This window comes from Miscanthus floridulus, chromosome 8 (genome assembly GCF_019320115.1).
Source record: "Miscanthus floridulus cultivar M001 chromosome 8, ASM1932011v1, whole genome shotgun sequence".
Taxonomy (NCBI): Eukaryota; Viridiplantae; Streptophyta; class Magnoliopsida; order Poales; family Poaceae; genus Miscanthus; species Miscanthus floridulus.
Window position 1 is genome coordinate 190632700 of NC_089587.1, and position 21904 is coordinate 190654603.

The following is a 21904-nucleotide window of genomic DNA, read 5'->3' on the forward strand; positions in this document are numbered from 1 at the left end:
TCTTCCCGTTAACCCGTTTCCTACCCGTGACGATGGAAGATGTCCTTTTCTCAATTCCTGACCTGACGAATGGTGCCTCCGATGATCCCGTCGATTATCTCGCTCGCACGGTTGTACTCGCGGCCCGTAGTCCCTAGATGAATCAATGCCCCAGGGAAGAAGCACCGAAGTTGCCAATTCAACATCAACTTTGACAACAGATTCATGCATCATGCATGATGCTAACGAGAAGTTGTGTTTCGCCCATGTGCCCAGGTAAGCTCGCCCAGGAAGGCAGGAATTAACCGCCGCCGGTTCGGGCTTCAGAGCTGAAAGGTCAAGCAGCACCCCCAAGGCCCCAACCATCACCTGCGGACCTGCCAATTGCCCGAGTGCTTCTGACTTCCAGTGCCTTCTTCTGACCCGCATCCTCTCGTCAACAGACCACATCAAGACTAGTACTGGGATTCATCATCAGTATATAAACGAACCAGAACCACCTGTCTGTCAGCAAACACAATCGTTTGAAGCCTGACTGTCCGTCTCTGCTCGACTACCCCTGCTCTGCTCCTGCACCAGGTCAGCTGAAGATCATGGAAGGAGCCGTTCCCAAGCCATCAGAGAAGAGGTGCACGCAAAGCACGCCTTTAGTTTCTGGCCGATCATTGATAGATCGGCAGCAGCTTGAGTTCTGCATCTTTCCGGCCTGCTGCATGTTTTGATGTGCGCTTGCCCTTACCTCTTCGATGGTTTATTTTCTTGTGGACGTCAGGGTGGCCCTGGTCACCGGCGGGAACCGGGGCATGGGGTTCGAGATATGCCGGCAGCTGGCGTCCAGCGGGCTCACCGTTGTCCTGACCGCGCGGAACGAGACGAGGGGAGCCGAGGCGGTCGACAGGCTTCGCGGCCTCGGCCTGCCGGACGTCGTGTTCCACCAGCTGGACATCACGGAGCCCGCCAGCGCTGCTCGCTTGGCTGATTTCGTCAGGAGCAAGTTCGGCAGGCTCGATGTGTTGGTACGCCTGGCTCCCTGCTACTCCTACCTCTGACGGTCGTCTTGGTGTGCATAAACTGGTTGCTTGCTCGACGTGATGCTCTAATCGATTCATACTGTGCAGATCAACAACGCAGGAATACTGGGAGTGACGATGGAGGTTGGAGATGAGGCAGCCATCAAAGAAATGGTACGTATACCGAGGGGGAAAATGCTGGGCTAGCATGTTACTCCTACTAGTACTATCAGTACATTTGGTGTTAGACACTTACGCAGTTTGGCTGCATCGAAACAGATGGTAGGCAAGGACCAGAACGAGATTGCTCAATGGCTGAAGCAGAGGACCACGCAGAACATCGAACAAGCAGAGGAATGCGTCAGAATTAACTACCACGGCACCAAAACCGTCACGGAAGCTCTCCTTCCGCTCGTGCAATCCTCCTCTGACGGAAGGATCGTCAACGTCACTTCAGCCTTTGGGCTACTCAGGGTACGTGCCCTGATCATACACAACAGATCATCACAATTGTAAGAGGGGAAAATCTGTAAAACCATCCAATCCAATGCAATCTTCTTCATGTATCCTGCTCTTTTTGGTGCAGCTCTTCAGCGGCGAGGAGCTCCGGCAGGAGCTGAGCAGCATCTGCACGCTGACCAAGCAACGGCTGGACGAGCTGTCGGCGCTGTTCCTGGAGGACTACAAGAGCGGCAAGCTGGAGCCCCGTGGATGGCCGACTGACCGGGTGTACGCGGCGTACCAGGCGTCCAAGGCGCTCGTCTCCGCCTACACGAGGATCCTCGCCAGGGAGAACCCGGCGCTGCGGGTCAACTGCGTGCACCCGGGCTACGTCGAGACGGAGATGAACTGCAACACCGGTAACCTGACGGCCGCGGAAGGCGCCCGGGTCTCCGTCGCGGTCGCTGTCGCCGACCACGGCGGCGTCACCGGCGCTTACTTCGACCGCACTGAAATAGCTTCATTCGTGTAATCCTGGAATACTAGGTGTAAAGAAGAACATGTCTTATCTTAGCCTGTTCGGTTAGCTAGCTTGTATCAGTTCGTGAAGAAGTACGGTTGGTTGGTGTGTGTAAGAGAAAAATAATGTTTTAGCTGGAAATTTAAGAAGTCCTATTGATTGGTTTGTGTTATAGAAAAATAATATTTCGGCTGGAAATTTAATCGTTTACGACAGCGAGAGCCAAACGAACGCGGCTGCTCCTCGTTTATTCGGTTCACCTCCTGCCGCTCCGTCACCCCCGCTTTGCCCTTCCTCACCGTGATGGCCACCCCCGCCGCCGCACCTGCACCCCACCTTGTCCTCCCCCACCGTGACGCCCACGCCCCACCTTCGGTTGTGGAGCCATGGAGCACGAGGCGGGTCTCCGGCCGCTCACGCAACCGCAGCGGTGACGGGCGAGGGACGGCCAGGGGCCGCTGTGTCGCACGGAGGGTCGGAGGGATGCTCGGCGAGGCTGAGGCCGGCGACGGCCCGGCATGGAGGCAACGAGCTGCCACTACTGCGGAACCGCGGCAGCGGCGGTCTGCATCGAGTGCCGCGCCGCCGGGGTCTGCTCCACCACGCCTGCGCCCCGCTCTGTGCCGAATGCCTCGCCGCTGGGGCCGTCTTCCGCCGCGCCTCGTCTTCCGCCTTCCTCTGCTCCAACTGCGACTTCGGGAGGCACATGTCCACGGCCGCTGCGCCGTGCTGCCGAAGATGGTGCTTGGTGGAACATCTAGGAGGACGAGGAACCCCAGGTGCTGAGCTTGGAGGATCTGAATATCTGATAACGCTGTCCTCGATACCTCGCCCAAGGTAGTAGCAATGCGCATGCGCTGCCTTGTCCCCTTAATTCTCTGCTCTCATTGCCCACTGAATTTTAGTCATGTCTACATTTTACTCTGATTTCTGTGATGTAAATTCTCGACTGGTTATCAGTCAGGTTGGTTCACATGCCTCTGCTCAATGATGGTTGTAGATATGTTTGTGTGCTAAATCATATGAATTTTTGTTGTTATTTCGTTGCTCAAATGGACTAGATTGATCTGGATCGAGGCACTCACTGAATGTACATATGTGAAAATACATGTATAAGCAACAGGGTAATAAAGAACTGAACTGCATCAACCTGCTTCTAGACCATTCAGGTACCGTTTAGTTCCTTCCATTTTGCAAAAATTTTCAAGATTTTCCGTCACATCGAATCTTTGGACGCATGCATGAAGCATTAAATATAAATAAAAAATAAAACTAATTACACAGTTTAAATGAAATGCACGAGACGAATCTTTTAAGCCTAATTAGACTATGATTGAACACTAATTGCCAAATAACAACGAAAATGCTACCGACGCACGGGCGAGCGCGAGCTCCACCGTCGCGCGGCGACTGCATAGCACTCCCGAGGCATCACCGCGGTGGCAACCAGACCATCTGTACCTGCTACTTGGCCTTCTACAGCTCTACACTCGGAGGAGTTAAGACGACAGAGAAGCCCTCGAAGGAAGCCAAGGGATCGGAGCAGGGGCGGCGCTCGTGGATGGCGCATCGCCTCGCGCGGGCGTGGACGGGCTCCGCCGCTGCCACATAGGGGGGCAAGCTCCACCGCGGCCTTGCCCTCTCCTTCCCGACCACCGGTGAGCCCTAGGCGAGAGGAAGAAGAAGTAGGCCGTGAGGCTGACGAGTGGGGCCCGCATCTAAGTGAGAGAGACTGACGAGATGGTAGATGATGACAAGCCCATGGAAGGCGAGAAGATGTACAAGCTGAGGATGGATTCATTTCCCAAATGGCATCTCTCTTCCCGACCATGATGCCATTTGGGAAGCGGAACGGTCGCATCTCTCTTCGTGTTCTGCGGATAGGTCTTACGTGGCGGAGGACATGCAGAGGAGAAGAAGGCGATCTGAATCATCAGATTCGTCGGACGCACATTGGAGGCGATGCAGGACGATAGTGGTGCGCATTTGAGGATTTGGGCATGAATTGCGCAGCCGTGCCAGTTTTTATCGATGCCTAGCCAAGTCTTTAGAACTTCAATAACATTAGTCGATTAGTCAAAGTCTTTAGAACTCCAATAATAGTCAGACCACACTGCTTTTAAAAATACTAATCCTTCTACATGGCTTCAGTTTTTCAGTGGTGAGGAACTTAAAAAGGAGCTTAACAACATTGATAACCTATCAGAACAAAAATTAGATGAACTGTCAAAATCGTTCCTCAAGGACTTCAAGAATAGCCAACTAGAACCCCACGGGTGGCCGATTGATGGAGGGTACCCTGCATATAAAGTGTCCAAGGCTCTTGCCAATGCTTATTCGAGAATCATTGCAAAGAAGCACCCAACACTATATGTAAATTGTGTGCATCCCGGCTATGTCAGTACAGACATCAACTTCCACACCGGAGATCTCACGGTCGAGGAGGGTGCAAGAGGAGCTCTGATTCTTGCTTTCATACCGAAGGGAGGCATGACCGGAGCGTACTTGGACTGCACAGAGGTTGCATCCTTTGTGTATCTCTTATGTTGGTGATCGGCCATAGGATGGGCCCCTCATGTTTGTTTCAAATACACAAAAAGGGTTTGCCACAGAACACAGTTATTGCAATATATAGTACTCCCTCCGTCCAAATTATAAGTTATTCTAAAAATCTTAGAGAGTCAAAGCATCGCAAGTTTGACAAAATTTATGTAATAAGATGATAACATTTAGGGTCCCTAACATTTATGATACCATCTAAGTATCATTAGATCTTCATCAATTATATTTTCATAGTATACCTATTTCATGTCAAACTTTGTATTTCTAAGTATCATTAGATCTTTGTATTTCTCTCTATAATTTTAGTCAAACTTGAGATATTTTGACTTTCCAAGTTTTTTGGAATGACTTATAATTTGAAACGTATGGAGTACTAGCCTATCAACTTATGCTTGTACGATATCGATAATTGAATGAAATGAATGTATAAGAGTATAAGACAACTTCGTAACAGAATCACCATACAAATGTTCGACATTTAAAATGAAGACATAGTTTTTTACACGATTGCACTCTTATGCTGCACAAACATAATTGAAACTTTATTCTTCAAAGGTTGGAGAAACATGACTTCATCTCCAATTAAAGTGATATTTGTTTAGGAAACTACTTTATGTACAATTACTTTGGAAAATGTTTTATTCGGGCTTTGTATTTAGTCATGTGATTTTTGGGTCCAGTTTCGACTCAAAAGTTAGACCCGCATAGGCAATGAGGTAACCAAAGCCTTAAATGAAGTCCATGCTGGAGTGTGTGCTACACACAAAACTAGATCCAAAATATACTACTATCTAAAATATTTTGGTTACTATTGACCTACAATATTTGATGATTCCATGAGATTTGTAAAAATATGCCATGAGTGTCAAATACATGGTAATTTTATACATCAACCACATTAACCTTTGCATCCGACTAATATGTCATGACCTTTGAAATTTAGAGTATGAATGTAGTGGGGCCGATAAATTCTCCATCATCTAAGGGCCACAAATTTATCCTTGCCATGACCGATTACTTCTCTAAATTGGTAGAAGCCATATCACTAAAAGAGGTCAAAGTAGAAAATGTAGTTAACTTTATAAGAACCAACCTCGTATATGTCACACCCAGTTTTATAAACAAAACCGAATGCACATCACAAGTATGCCAGGATCTGTTTATTCATACCTACGACAACAATATAGTGATACAAATCAGTGTTTATTACAAAAGTGATTACATATTCCAAACTGACCAGAAGGTCTAAAATAAAAATTACATCAAAGTACGAGTGAAGCAGGGCGTCCATCCCCGTAGGCAGCTGACCGGGGGTACATCAGCCTAACAACGACACCATCTTCAGAAAACACCATCTTCTAGTCCGAACAACCGAGGATATATCAGTTTTATACTCTACAGAAGTTGCACACTTTCACCATGAGTCATGTTTCCCTATCACGCTTCACACTACCTAGTGCTTAGCGGGGTCACACTATAAGGCCTTTACAAAGCCCCTCCAAGCCTTTTTTACACCTCAACTAGTGTCAGATATATGGGCCAGGGGTACATGCACCGCCCATATATGTGACCAACACCAGGCTATTGGCCCGACAACCGCCAAGGAGGAGGCCCGCGAGGGCTAACACGATCGACCAACGTGGAGATCAAGGTAAACCAAGACAGACAGATCTAGACGATAGCTATGATCAATTTGTTGCGCATATCGTGTAACAAACTAGAAAACTAATCTGTTAGCCCGGTTGCCCTCTCTATAGCCCTACCCCCTCTACCTATATAAAGGAGGGTAGTGACCTCGGGCTCGGGATCCATCTTCCGCCGTTCTAATCTACCTCGTAGCTAGGAGCAACAACCCCTATAATTGAGTATATGAATACAAGAGCACCAGCACCACCGGAGTAGGGTTTAGCGCGCCACCACGCTCCGAACGAGTATAAATCCTTGTGTCTCGTGTACTACCATCTGGATCTGTCTACATGATCACGTTGCTAGGCATTGCCAGAGCAGAATCATCCAACAGTTGGCGCGCCAGGTATGGGCCTTTCGCATAAAAACTAATCTTATGTTTCAGATGGGAATCGTCTTCAACTTTGGCGATGAACCAGAAGAAGAGCAGCCGAGCAAGAAGATCACATTTGGCAAGCTCGACTTCATCGCCAACCAGTTTGGGGACCTATGCCTCTAGGAACCCAAAACAACCGGGGAGGGAGAACAGTCCCTCTAGATCCATGCTTTCACCGCCGGACTGGAGGAGGCTGTGGATGCAGGACCAGCCACCCTTACGAGACACCTAAAGCGTTATGCCCATCTCTTTGTTGAGGATGGGCGAGAAGGTGAGCCTGTCTCCACTTTTCATATTAGCAAAACCATGGATCTCACCCCCACTTTAGATCCGATACCGACACCTCGTCGTTTCGCTTCCCAATATCCGAGAAGATCGGGACACATGATGACAACTTATTGTGAGACACTCTCATAGGCTGCAGCGAAACTCTTCGAACCTCCCACGGAGGAACACCAGCTTACAAATCCGTCAGCCAGAACGAGATCGACAATGCCCCTTGTAACACCTCTGGTGTTACAAACCTGCTTAGCACCTAGGTTAAGGCCTCGAGAAATCTAGCCGAACGAGTTTTCAAATTTTAACGAGTTAAAACACACATGAAACGAAAAATTTCTGTAAACAGAAACAACATATAACGTGTGTATAGTGTTTATGTAAAAATGATGAGCAAATAGTGTAGATAAGAGTGCAACTTTAATTTTTGGGAAGTGAATATTGTTAACTAGCGTTTTTGGGAGCTCAAACATCGAGTCCAAAATTTAAACTAGATTTTTTCGTTTAATCGGCAAGAAATTGAACTTATGTTTAAAATGCCATTTTGGTGAATTATATAGAGCAAAATAGTTATAATGGTGCTTGAATGTTTTGCTCCTATGGGTTAGTATGAAGTATGGACTATTGTGTGAAATGCTTATTGGTTGAAATTAATAAGGTTTAGACATATTAAAAATTATGATGAAAGTGTTAATGGTTGTTAGTTGTAACCGAACCTTGCCCTTTTCTAAGTCTGGAAATGATAGTAGACAATGTCGTTTTGACATTCAAATTCTAACAAAATTGTTTAAACACTAACTTCATGTTCTTGTACTGTTGGTTGCCTCTAAGTGAGTACTTGAGCATGGCTTAGGTGGTAGTGGTGTTAGGTGTCATGTTGTCCTCTTAAAAATTTCCCATGCTTCGCTAAAACGTGTTGAAACCGCGTGTTGGCGATCCGTTCGCAAACTGGTGTTCAGAGCGACGAGCTCATTTTGGCACCCATCTATCTCTTTCCCTGGTTGCTCTCTGATCATGGCGATGGCGTTGCTAGGTCATTGGCAATGTGGAGTTTACAATAGGGGAGTTATTTGAACCTCAACTGTGATCGTTAGTAACTTTTGCTACGCTTTAAAATACGTGCACGTCATCTAGGGCAGCCGTTCGGACTATGTTCGCGGTCATCGCGGGCACAACGCGGTTGGCGTCAGGGTCACATCACAACCAAGCCATGGCCGCCAGCCCACACATGCGCCAGGCCAATGCCACGCTGCGCCCAGGCCTTGCGTGGCCCGACCCGGCTGGCGGTGGTCTGGTCCCACTGCCGCGGTCTGCGCGCGCCAACGACCAGCCATCGAGCCGTGCGTGGGGTCATGGTGGAGCTATGGCCATCGCCGCCTTGATGACATGGCGCTCGCCCCACCCTTTGTCCTAGCTACCGCGTCGAGCCTCTGGACATGTGGCGCTGCCGCCGCATCTAGGTCAACGACCCCGGTCACCATGGTGATGAGATGTCTCCCTGTCCTGCCCCGCTAGCCGACGCCGGTGCAACCTGCTCGGGTCCGCCCGCTCTAATTCAAGCGCGTCGCACCAAGCCCTCCCCGGTCTCATCACCTGTGCACACGTGCTCATACTACAGCTATCGGTCGAAGCCGCCGTCTTAATCCACTCAAGCTCACTCATGTGCCTCTCCACGACAAGACCATAGTGGGAGCACCACGTGCTCTGCCTTTCGATTCACTTAGCTCGAAGCTTTGCAGTTCAATTCCTTGCACCAGCAAGTGGCCTAGGGACTCGACTAGCCAGGCAACCCCTATCAAGGCCTTGCCGCGCCTCAGCCCGGACGAACTTAATGTTTCCGCGGCTGCCGGTCATCTTGCCATCGTGGATGGCACGTTTGGGGGGTAAGTCGCTGTGGTTGATTTTCGCAGTCCGTGAAGCACTCCTTGGCGCACTCGGGCGACCACACGACCACCGCGCCGCGGGAGCCCATGCGCATGGAGAACACCGGGCCATGCCACGCGGCGAGGCCGGCCAGCGCCTCGTGGAATGGCGTCTTGATGATGTGGAGATGGCGGAGGAACGGGACAGCGGGAGGGCTAGGAGGCAGCCGCTGTGCAGCCTTCCCCTTGCCATTATTGCCCTTGCGGCCGTTGCCGCCAGCACGACCGACGAGGTAGTGGAGCACGAAGAGGAAGGCGAAGGAGAGCATGGCCACGTAGGCCTTATCCATGGCTGTGGAGCAGGAGATGCAGTGGCTGAGGCTAACGAGCTTTGATTGACTGACTGATTGAATGATTGGTCGAGCGCTGCTTGGTGTTTGTTTGTGTCACCATCCTGCATGGCTGTAGATATATATACACACCACTCACACCTAGGCTGTGTTTAGTTCGCGAAATTTAGGAATTTGGATACTGTAGCACTTTCGTTTTTATTTGGCAATTAGTGTTCAATCATGGACTAATTAGGCTTAAAACGTTCGTCTCGCGATTTCCAACCAAACTGTGCAATTAGTTTTTTTTCCGTTTACATTTAATGCTCCATGCACATATCGCAAGATTCGATGTGATAGCTACTGTAGCACTTTTTGGGAACTAAACACAGCCCTAGACGATCAAAGATGTGGATGTACGACGACTTGAAGGAGAAGATTGTGATAGAAATATTGCAGACGCAATGGCTGGATCTCGGTGATCTTGTCAGGGAGACTATGTGGGAGAGAAAGCGAGACACCTGGATGCGCCTGTTAGCACGGGCGCCTTGTCTAGTTGTGTTTTCCAGGATGGCGCCCACGATCGGCCGGCACGCACAGATCTCGCAGTACGAGTTGGCCTTTGCGAGCCCATGAAGAAGATGCCGTCGCCGTCTGAACCATAGGTGGTGGTCACCGTCCGAACCGTAGGCGGTGGTCGGTCCCTTAGTTTGGTCAGAACGGGTTCCTTTTTGCTCAGTGCGAGCGTGGGTGGCCGCCGATCGCCGCGCCGTCACGCATGAGAACGCCGAGGACCGCCTCGTTGCAAAGACGACATGGCTCACGGAGATTTGTGCAAAGCTTGAGTCCGCTGTAATAGTGCTTCGTTGTTCCGCTTAAATGTCTAATAGCCCGAGCCCTCTTTTGCAAAAGAGCCACGCGCGCGGGCTCCCCTGCCTTGGGCCGTTGCTGGGCCGGTTGCTGCGCGCGCCCGCTCCCCACGTTGGGCCAAGCTGGGCTACTGGGCCGAATGGTTACCACTGGCCCTTTTCTTTTTCTAAGCATTTTATAATTTAGTTTCTAAGATAAAATTGTAAATTCAATATAAAATTGTGTAGTCAAACGAAAATTGTGAAACTAATTTTGTTCAGTTCATAAAATCATGATCTATCTGCTAGTGTATTTTGTTCACATAGTTTCATAGAGTTTTCAAGAGTAATCTAATTAATTTGAAGTACCTAATATTGTCAAAACATCAACTTGTAGGAATTATTGTGAGAAATTGGTAGTAGTGTTGGCTCTGAAATTTTCACAGTAAATTTCTAACATTATTAGGAGCCCACTGTAATTTTTGTAGCTCCATAATAATTAGTTTGCTAAGGTAGCTAAATGAGCCCTAGTTCGAATATATATATTTAATCAATAAAATACCAAAACACTTTGGGGTTGTAGAACTAAAATATTTTTCTAGCGACAAAGCCTTACTTGACGACGTGGATACGTAGCCTAGTGCGTTAGTCATTAGAGCTAGCTCGTTAGCTTGCATAGCGTAATCGTATTTTTAGAGTTGCAATTGTCGTTGGTTAATTACGTATATCATAATAGAAATAACAATGGATCATGGAGTCGACCAGTGAAACAACAAAGTTGGTGCTTTGGTGATCATGTCACCACGGTGGAATGCTAATCATTGGTTATGTCTTGCTCAGGCAAGCCCCGGTGCATAACCTCTATTATTCAGCACTTTATTTCATGTTTGTGCATTAAGTTTTGAGGAATTGAATGAAACCCACTTGCATATATATATATACCTATCCTATGAGTCTTACTAGTATGGAAGGATCGTGTAAATTGCTATGCTATAGGATCCGGTAGAAGTCGAATGATTATCTGTCACTCGTGATAGATAGGAAAAACATCATTATATACTATCGCCTGAAATATATATGGATGATAATTGAAAACCGGACTAAATGGTACTTTGGATCTAGACTTGGTTAGGCATTCGAGCGAGGCTCAGATTGCACTTGTTCCGCCTGCGTCGATTGAGGACCATTCGTTGCTGTGGATGGTAGTCAGGTCACAAACTTATTATCCTGAGCACATACTTGCTTATGGGAGCGGGAAGACTTATCACTCTCATGTCATGGGTTTTTGGCTCTTTCCAAACCAATTTTTAGGGGTGGGTATTAGGTGAAGGTCTGAGCACCATACTAAGACCAGGTCTCAGGTGTTGGAGGCTTGTAGTCCAAGTTTGGATGGGACCTGGACCCCTTGACAGGAGTGGGATGAGTTGGTTCCGTTTGTGCCTGGGGTACAAGCAGGGTGTGTGTTTCGGAGTACCCAGGTGGGATACATTGATTCACGAATTATCGTTTCTTTGAGACGGTACTGACTTGGCTATTGTCTAGCACCGTAGTAAGAACTAGAAATTGAAAGGTGATAAATTGGTTCTGATTGCTTATCCACATGCTTGAAAGTAGCATAGGTGCTTACCTAGAATGATTAGCTAATTAAATAAAAACAACTGCTAAAAACTTGGAACATAAGGATGCACTATTAGTAATGCTTCCTGCAAGGGCAATTGTAACACCCTTGGTGTTACATTGTACTATTTTTGCTAAAACGCTGCATGAGCATCATACTTATATGCAAATGTGTGTAATATGAATTATAAATCAATGTAGGATACTTGAAACGTTTATCCAAAACAAGAAACAAATGTCATGTTTCATGTCGCATAATATTGTTTAGTATTCTAAGCGAATTTTTTTATCGAACAAAAATGCGATAGAACGTTTATGCGAACTTTGATAAAGTTTGTAGTATGTACTTCGTAGGCGACGATGAATTAGGTGCGATCGAGGATGAGGTTCGATAGATAGTATATCGAGTAGGTCAGAATTGGAATTCAACATGAAACCGTTCGAAGTTTAAGTCATTTCGCGTAAGTTTGAAAATGGGTCGACGAAGCCGCGTTTGGCAATTTTTTAGAGCGATTAGCTTAAGAAGTGGCATGATATCGTGGCTTAGATCGATAGCTCTTTGTACCCACTAGAGTATAGAAGAAGTGGTTTGGCGTTTGGACCTTCGGGTAGGATTTTTTTGATAGCTTTAAAAGGCGTGCATGTCACCTATTTTGAACAAAGCCAGCACTCGTCGCGGTCACCGCCGTTGCTAGCCTGCCCAGCGCGTGCTATCGCTCCGGCCACGTCCTCACTGCCGCGCTTGTGCTATCACCTCGTGCACGTGGTCCTTGCGCTGCTGGCCACGGCCACTGGTAGCCTCGCGCTGGCGCGCGGTTCACACCGCCGCTGCTGATGCGTCGCGTCCGGGACGTCGCCCGCGCCCTGCCTTGCGCTGCCCACACGCCGTCGGGTCCCGCGCTATAGCTCAGGCGAACGTATCTGCCCAGCACTCAACACGCACGCACGCAAGCACACTGCGCCCAGGTCTTGGCAGCTCTGCCTCACCATCGCGTCTCATGGCACCCTGGTCGCGCTACGCACCGTCCATCACCACGCCCAGCACTGCTCCCGTTGACTCATCGCAGCTGCATGCATGTGGGATAGGTGCCTACATCGCCAGTGCGTCCGTGTCCGCTGCCACGCTACGCCATGGCCTCCCCTGCCCTGCCAGCCTCTGCGGCGACTGCACCAAACCGGCATGCCTAATTTTTCCTGCTCCTCTATCACCGGGCTGCGCCATGACAGTGTGCAGCATCGGCTAGAGCAGGGAGATTACGTATGCCTTGGGATGGAGTGAGTACTTAATCACACGTCGAATGCGTCCGCTGCGGTGGCCGGTCGTTGCCCAACCTAATTTGGACGGTTCCGTCGCCATCGGCCGTTTTAAGACCCGCAGCAGTGCTGTGAAATTCCCCTTACCCATGTCCACCACTGTCCAATTCCTTGACACTAAAGCTTTGCCCCGTTCCACTCTACCACGTGCGTGCCCTAGTTCGCACTATTATGGCTTGCCCAACGCTGCCACCACAGTCGCACCATCGCCGCTATCATAGAGTTCGCCGGGTGTGCGTGGCTAGGTCCACTCGAGCAGCCTTCGGACCGGACACCAAGGCCAGTAAGCTCGGGGTGAGTCACTATTGCCTATCCATGAGTTGGTTCGTGTTGTCGATGTTGTGGCTCACGGGAACGCATCCGCCGTCGTAGGGAGAGAACCATCGTCGGGGAGGGAGCTCGAGACAGCGCCCCTGTTCACCATATCGCTTCTAGTCACTGCGTGTTGACATTAAGGCAATCATCGGCCCTTAGATAGGAGTTGGAGGGTCAGATGGGGCTGGCATAGCTGCCCTATGCTCGCGCCATCGCGCCGGTGCACGCACGGGTGCTGGGGGACGTCGCTGCGGTGAAGAAGGGAAAGGAGAGGATGGTAGATGTAAAACCTATGACTCGGCGTAATAGTGCTCAGGTTAGTTGTGTGAATTGGGGAAATCGCGGGGGCTTCTTCGCTAATGCGCCAGACGCGCGGCTCCGCTATGGGCCGTCTGTGTTGGGCCGCGTCGCGTGACACAGTGTAGGCCACACCGGTGGCTGCGTGCGCGCGTGGGCGGGAAGCCGGGTTGGGCCGAGCCGGCGCTAGCATGGGCCGCGAATTTGAAAGCAGTTTCATCTTTCTAGTGAATTGGTTAATGTTTATTCAATTTAGTTTTCAAGCTGAACTTTGATAATTTGTAGTAAATTGTGTAGTGGTCTAAAAATAGTGAGACCAATTTTGTTAGGTTCACAAAAATACCATCTACTTATTAGTACAGTTAGATTATAGTTAGCTAGGACGATGGTAGGTTCATAAATTCAAACTAGAAAGCTTAATATTATGTGGATTAATAATTGTAGGAATTTTCGTGGTAGATTGGTGATAGATATGCCCATGAAAATTTTATAGTAGGCTCACTAGATTATTAGGTGCTTGCTGTAAATTTTGTAGTCCTAGGGTAGGTTGATAAGTAGAGTAGCTATTATCCTTGCTTTATTGTATATAGCGTAAATTAGCATTAGGAGTAAGGATAGCTATAGTTGCTATAATAATGAATGCCATACTTCATAGTTGTTATTGATAGCAATAGATAACTTAGTACCATGTTCGGTAGCACTAGCATAGTAGTTAGACAGAGGTACTTTATTTTAAGAGCTGTTGTTGCTAGATTACTAAGTATTGCATCATTATTTCATGCTTGTAGATCACGAGCTGGTAGAATTCATGCCCGTCGACGAACAGGAGTACGACGAGGTCATCGAAGAGTACGAGGAGGAGATCCTCGTGCAAAAGGGAGCCCCGGAGCCGTTTGGTGCTGACCTTACTGACCCGTCGCCTGCCCAAGGCAAGCCCCGGTGCATAACCCTTATTTTTATGATCACTGAATATATATATATATATATATATATATATATATATATATATATATATATATATATGATGTGTATTTACGTTATAAGCATTTTATGGAAACTACATGCATAAATATATCTACCCATGAGTCCTATTAGTATAGGTCGAGTAGATGTTATGCTTAGGATATCAGTAGTGTGAGTAACCTACCGTTACTCGCAAATAGGTGATAAATATGATCACTCATGATAAAATGGTGGAAAGGAAAATGGTGACCGGGTAGAGATATGGTTTGGGTACTGGTGGGTGTAAGGGGTTGTGTCCTGCGGCCAATAGGGCATAGCTCGGTTACACTTTTTCTCTGTCTATGTCAATTAAGGACCGGTCGTTGCATAAGGCATCATGGGCAAGTCACAGATTTATTGTCCTGAGCGCATACTTGGGTATGGGTGCAGGGAAGACTTGTTGCTCTCTTGTCGTGGATCCGGCTCATTCTGGACTGACTGATGGGAGGAGGGGATGGTGGAGGTCCTTGCACTGCACTGAGTCCGGGACTCAGGAGTGGGGGCTTGGAGTCTAAGTTTGGGCAGGGACTTGGACACCCAGGATAGGAGGGCGATGGGTTAGTCCTGCTTGTGCCTGGTGTATAAGCGAGGCGTGTGTTTTCGGGGGCACCTAGCTGGGCACATTGATTCACGAATCGCCGAGCGATCTGGTATAGCTTGTTTCATGTCTAGCACCATAGTAAGAACTGAAAGATGAAAGGTGATGAAATGAAATCGATTGCTCAACTCTTGCTTGAAAGTAGAACATGTGCTTACATAGACTGATAGATAATAACTTAATACGGCTGATCATAATAACATAAATAAGGACTCACTATTAGTATTTGTTTTCTGCTAAAAGAAAACTAGCAAACCATAAAGCCTATCATATTCCTTAGAGTCAGGAAATTATTCCCACTAGTCGGATAAGTCTTGCGAGTACATTGTGTACTCAGGGTTTATTTACCCCTGTTGCAGGTGATGCATGAGAAGTACCCTTGTGTGGAGGATTCTTCTGGTGGGCTCAGACAGGTCCTCATTCTTATCGCTAGATGTTTATTTTAAATTTCACTGTTTATCATTCCACACTCTGATATTTTGTATTGTAATAATGTACTTTTAAGAAACTCTGATGTATGAAATGGACAAGTATTGTAACTCATTCTCATTACTGGATCCTTAGGAAAATGTGGATCTTTCGGGTTCTCCCTTGGGGTGTGCCCAACAAATACCGCCTGCTGTAGCTTGCTTTCGGAGTGCTTAGTGTCTGGTGGAAGACGTGCACCTCTGTAAGCATGTTATTTCGGGTGATTTTGCCACAGCAATCAACCAGTAAGCCAAATAGCCTTGCATATCCTTGTAGCCTTTTACTTTCTTCTATCTAGTAAGTCTCGCTAAGTACAATCGAGTACTTAGGGTTTTATTTCCCCTATTACAGGTGATAGATGGATGGTAGATGACTTTTGTGTGTGAAAACCTCTTGGTGGGCTTAGAGAGGATTCCTTTCGTGCTACGGTCATAGTGTTGTTTATAATCCTCACTAAAGGTTTTATAAGAAAACATGTATAAACTGCTAGCATATCTTGTATGTAGATGGTTACTTGTTAATGCTTCACACATCATTAAATAACTTTCTTTTTTGCTGAAACTCTGATCACATGTGTAATTCTATTATTGTATTAAACAATGTAAGAAATGGCTAAAGATGTTGTAATCTTTATACTCTCATTTATGATCCTGATGAAAAAAATGTGGATTTTTAAGTTCTCCCTCGGGGTGTACTCGACAGAACTGCATAATTTTGTGTCCTCGCTTGGGTTCCAAAGTGTCTAGTGGAAGACAAATACCCTTGAGAGAGCATTAGATTAGGCGGTTCTACCACACCCCTAATCAACAAAATTGGTGGGATGATGCCGACGTATCCGGACTCATCGACCTAGAGGCCTTCCACCGCTTTCTCTATAGCTGCTACCAGCTACTTGAGAATCTGGATTCCGATTGTGACAACGATGAGGTCATCTCAGGCACGTCGGGCTCTACTTCCAAGCCATCACCGGACAAGCACATGAAACTCTAATAGTCCCCTTTGGCAAAAGGGTGAAACCCTCCCCTAGATGGGAGGGATAGCGGGACAGTGCAACCGATTACTCAAGCATCGACCTTGCATTGAGAAACTCCTGATTCCAACAACATGTTTTCATCAAGCGGTCAACGACTGCAAAGAAGTTGGGATCGCCACTCTTCCTTCATCAAAAAAGAGGACCCCGATGAATAACAATTATGAGTAGATCTATTTGAGCGGAACTCATCCGACCATGGGTGCCTTCCGAACCTATCAAAAGTTAGAAACTCTACAAGCTGATCTCAACATATGACTACATGAATGTACCAGTCCACTCGTCACATCTCTCCAACCCAAGGGATCAATTGCTCACGACCTATCGGTTGCTCGGGTTGGAAACCCAAAACCAGACGGACCCTCCACTTGTGACAAGAGGCTTCGCCCTACATGAAGAGGGTGATGAAGAATGACGAAGGTAAAGGTAGCGATGTCACCTCCCTCAACTCTGACTCTATTGCCGACTCTTGCCCTAGGAGATACACTCTAGCAGTGAGAACCCACCGATGCTTGGAGAGATAGCCAACAACCAACAATTATGTCAACTTCATCTTTACCTCACTACTTTTTCTCATTGCATTACATTATGTGAGAATATATACACCAATACCCCTTGAGTGCCTCAAGAAGAACTCCTATGGGACGCTCAAGGGCTAACTATTTTGAAATACCCAGTCACGGGTGACCACAGTTATTACAATAATGGGTTATGCTAACCCATTAACACGATCACAGACTAGGGAGACGGTCACCATGGACTGCATGCTTACATTTTTTTCCTTTTGTCAATCGAAGTCTCATAGAACTTGAAATGGTGTGAGCAACCCAACAAGGTCTTGCATGGATTTGTTCGAGACATTTTGTCTTGATGAACAATCCTTAGGCGGTTAGGGATTAAAGCTTACACTAGCATCAAATGCTAAAGACAAAGAGAGACAAAAGACAGGAAAAGAATGTGAAAGCCGTGCAGAACACAAACTCTCTATGGGACACACCAGGCATCATTCTCCTTAGAGTAAATTGGGTGCACCACCCCCACTACTAACAAGAAGCCTATTTCTTCAGTCGAAGACAGCCACAAGGCTAAGCCTCGACATGTCAACGACACTACTCATGATTGAATTTGGACTAGCCCCAATCCAATCGAAAGTCACCATGAACCAAAGCAATACAACCCTGAAACTTGAGAAGCTACCTCCTCAAAACAATCAAGGGGTAAAAGCCTTGGTTTTGTGTGACAATACCAAGAAGCACCTCGATCCTAAAATGCCCCACAATGAGATATTTAGGGGTCATGGAATTAACATCGGCACGAAAACATTGGTGTAGCCACGCTAACCAGTCGATACACCACCCGAGGCATGACTATGACTAGTCAAATGAGGATATAAACACTCAGGGGCTAAACATGCAAGAACAATACTTGTTCCCAAACCAAAGGGCGATCTCAAATCGATGATCTACCTTACTCAAAAAGGGAAAAGCTGATCAAGGCCCCGATGGGTGTTGTGCAGCTTCAACTCTTGGATGCTTTATGCTAACCCAACCGAGCATTCAGGGGCTACTACCACACACAATTATCACATATAGGGAACTCGACTTGCAAAAACACCAAGAAACTACAAGATCCAAACTTGATTACCCCTTCCTTTTACAAAGATACACGATCTACTCCTAAAGGGGAGCGTCCTTGATGATCCGCTCCATGTCAACGACAGCGGCGATCGCCTCAGTGTTACCGCTAAACTTGGCAATCAACCGCTCAACATCAATGTCATTAGGAAGCTCCTTTGCCGCTAGAAACCTAGGTGCTATCCTATGTAGATCCATCTAGCAGCGAAGAGAGAGATAGGCCATAGTCAAGGCTTCCATGGCCCCATGGCGTACGCCATGAGCCACCACCTCCTTGATCTATGTCAAGAGGTAGCGGAGCCGATCAAGAACGCTCATCCCCGTCGACAACACCATTGTGATATGGCAACCATCGAATCATGAAACTCCAAATAACGCTCACCGTTGGACTTCCCTTGGGCAGTTGAAGAGCGCACCCAAGGAGCCACCTCGTTTTGAACTTGGGTGGCCTCCACCAACTGCCCAGCAAGATCTTCACTGACCTACCATAGTCCCACCACCTCAGCCTATGCGGCAGCCAACCACTCCCGAACGCCTGGAGAGAAAGGGTAAAACTTAGAGCTACCCCATCGAGATGTAGTTTGAACAAATCCCAAAAGGAAACAGAGTTCAACTCACTGGCAAGCTCTGCCTAGGTCACCACCACTGCGGCCTTAGCCTCAATAGCCTCTCCATTCATGGCGTCAAGTGCCGCCTCTATGACTGAGGTATACTCTCTCAATTGCCTCTCCTCCTGAGTGACATCGTGAAGTGCTTCACGTGTCACATCGGCCATCGGCACTACGACAAAGGATAGCTCCTCCATCACTGCCTTGCCTTGACGGAAGCTACGACAACAATGCAGCGCCCCCACCAATGGGGGGCCTTGGAGCAGGACGTGTAACACCCTAGGTGTTTGTCACCAGTTGAGTAATGGATTTGAGCTCAAACATGACATGTTAAGTGGTGATGAAGGTGTCAAGATCAAATCTACAAGAGTGAGCTCCAACGTAAACTTGGGCAACACACCTTTGCTTGCATATTGGCCCTTTTTAGATATACACCTAAGTAATGTTGAGGGTGCTTCTTTCATGTCCCTCACATCAATTTTCCACCCACATGGATGATTGGAAAAGTTTTGTGAAGTTTGGAATCGAGAAGTCACATGAAATGATAAGTTATAATCTTTCTCGGATTGCTTTATTAGGTGAATGAGAACATGTGAAACATGACTTGTTATTTTATGTTTTCCCTATGTGTATGCTTATGATCATGTGTGATTGAGTGCATCTGGTTGATGTTGGTCACTAAAATACCTTAGCTACACTTAGAATGCCTATTGGAGCAATGTTCATGTGGATCACTTCACCTAATTAAGCTCCTAAGTGATGATATGCTTGGTTTGACCTAGGATTTACATGTGATCCAATGTATGAAATGATTGTGGAACCTTAAGAATGCTTCTAACATGTTTAGAATGTCACTAGGAACTACTTTGGTATTCATGACTAAAGCTAGTTTGGTCTCTAAGTCATACCTATAGTGTGAAGTACCAATTTCATGTGGTATGTTTGACTAGAGTTGAATTGCATTTTAGAAACTTTGCATGGATATGCACCCTAAAACAAAGTTGTAGTACTTGAGAACTGTAACAACTTTTATTTTTGGGTCATAGGCTAGTTTAGGTCCTAACATGCTTGAATTTGGATCACAAAGATCATTGTATTGGTGTTTGAAAACTTGGAAATATTTCTAAGTCTTTCAACGCTTTTCAGTTTTCGTGTAGTGTACTTTGGTGCCTCATAGTTTGAAAACCATGGAGTTTTAGATGATGTTGATATTGGCAATGTTGGAGCTTACCTATAGCTCTACAACATTTGTTACTACCTCTCGTGCGAAAACTAAACGGTTTAGGAGATAGAGAGTCGAGAAAATGGAGGTTTAGTCGTGTGTTCAGACATTTTTGAGCTGGCCTGGAAATTTTGAACATGGCCAAAATGGACAGAGGCTTGCCGCCGCGTGGTTCCTTTGTGTTGTCCTCGCTTGCCACCTCACCCCCCTATGTGTATGCTTATGATCATGTGTGATTGAGTGCATCTGGTTGATGTTGGTCACTAAAATACCTTAGCTACACTTAGAATGCCTATTGGAGCAATGTTCATGTGGATCACTTCACCTAATTAAGCTCCTAAGTGATGATATGCTTGGTTTGACCTAGGATTTACATGTGATCCAATGTATGAAATGATTGTGGAACCTTAAGAATGCTTCTAACATGTTTAGAATGTCACTAGGAACTACTTTGGTATTCATGACTAAAGCTAGTTTGGTCTCTAAGTCATACCTATAGTGTGAAGTACCAATTTCATGTGGTATGTTTGACTAGAGTTGAATTGCATTTTAGAAACTTTGCATGGATGTGCACCCTAAAACAAAGTTGTAGTACTTGAGAACTGTAACAACTTTTATTTTTGGGTCATAGGCTAGTTCAGGTCCTAACATGCTTGAATTTGGATCACAAAGATCATTGTATTGCTGTTTGAAAACTTGGAAATATTTCTAAGTCTTTCAACGCTTTTCAGTTTTCATGTAGTGTACTTTGGTGCCTCATAGTTTAAAAACCATGGAGTTTTAGACGATGTTGATATTGGCAATGTTGGAGCTTACCTATAGCTCTACAACATTTGTTACTACCTCTCGTGCCAAAACTAAACGGTTTAGGAGATAGAGAGTCGAGAAAATGTAGGTTCAGTCATGTGTTCAGACATTTTTGAGCTTGCCTGAAATTTTTGAACGTGGCTGAAATGTATAGAGGCTTGCCACCGTGTGGTTCCTCTATGCCGCCCGCGCTTGCCACCTCGCCCCCCTTTGTGCATGTAAACCCAGAGCCCAACGCCCTCTACTCCTCACTTGCGCTCACCACCTCTCGCTCTTCTGCTCACTCTCGTCGTCGCCGTGCCCGCAAAACGGTGTGCCACCACCATGGCCAAGCAGTGAAGCTTGCCGCTACCGCTGTTCCCTACCTCCGTGCTTCCCTGCTCCTAGCCAGTAGCAGCACCACCTCCTTGTGGGTTCTTTGAACCCGTACCACCCATCCCTGGCATCACCGTCACCGGGAGCTCCGCCGCCACCGTGCAGTCACCCGCTGCGATCGCCTGTGCGCGTGGCCAGGCCACCTCCTGGCCATTCGAGACCACCAGCGGGTGTGTGCGGTCCCCCTTGTGCTTCGCCGCCCCTTCTCCGTCGCTGACGAGCAACCCCACGGCCGGCCCCAACTTCCTCTGCTCCAAAATCCCGCCAGGGACCTTGGGTTAAAATTCGAAAGAAAGTAGGGGCCCAAATACACATCTATGACTCGTTTGAATAGTGCTCATAAGGACCTCTTCAATGGATTTTAATTTGTGTTAACTGCAGGGTCCTTGATGCAAGATTTACATTCCTTTTCTTTTGATTTTGGCAGATTTGGATTATCAACTTTGAAAACTCATAGTAATTAGTAGAAAAATCGTAAAATAGTAAATGAGGACTTTTTGGAATCCTTATGAAATTATATATGCATTAGATCTATAATATGACATGTTTTAGTTTAAATCTTTTGCTGTAAAAAGAGATTTATGAAGTTAGGTTCTTAATACTAGTTGTGTCTTGCCTTTTTTATAACTGTTGTTTGTGTGCTCAAATAAATATGAAATTTTTATGAGTGCTAATAAAGTGATGATTGATGCCTGGTAAAAATTTCAGGGGTTTAGAATTGATAGTTT

The 21904-nt window shown here is 46.8% G+C and overlaps 1 protein-coding gene across 2 annotated transcripts; it reads left to right on the forward strand.

Annotated features, from left to right (window-relative positions):
* Nucleotides 1-476: 476 nt before the first annotated feature.
* LOC136474374 (salutaridine reductase-like) lies at nt 477-2124 on the forward strand. Of its 2 annotated transcripts, none has more exons than XM_066471967.1 (5): nt 477-607; nt 752-995; nt 1098-1163; nt 1269-1463; nt 1576-2124. In XM_066471967.1, exons 1-5 carry the CDS (start codon nt 573-575, stop codon nt 1960-1962), a joined length of 927 nt encoding a protein of 308 aa, XP_066328064.1. In that variant the 5' UTR covers nt 477-572; the 3' UTR covers nt 1963-2124. The 2 variants fall into 2 exon arrangements, with proteins under 2 accessions (XP_066328064.1, XP_066328065.1); XM_066471968.1 differs by having other exon boundaries at nt 533-558.
* The last annotated feature ends 19780 nt before the right edge of the window (nt 2125-21904 follow it).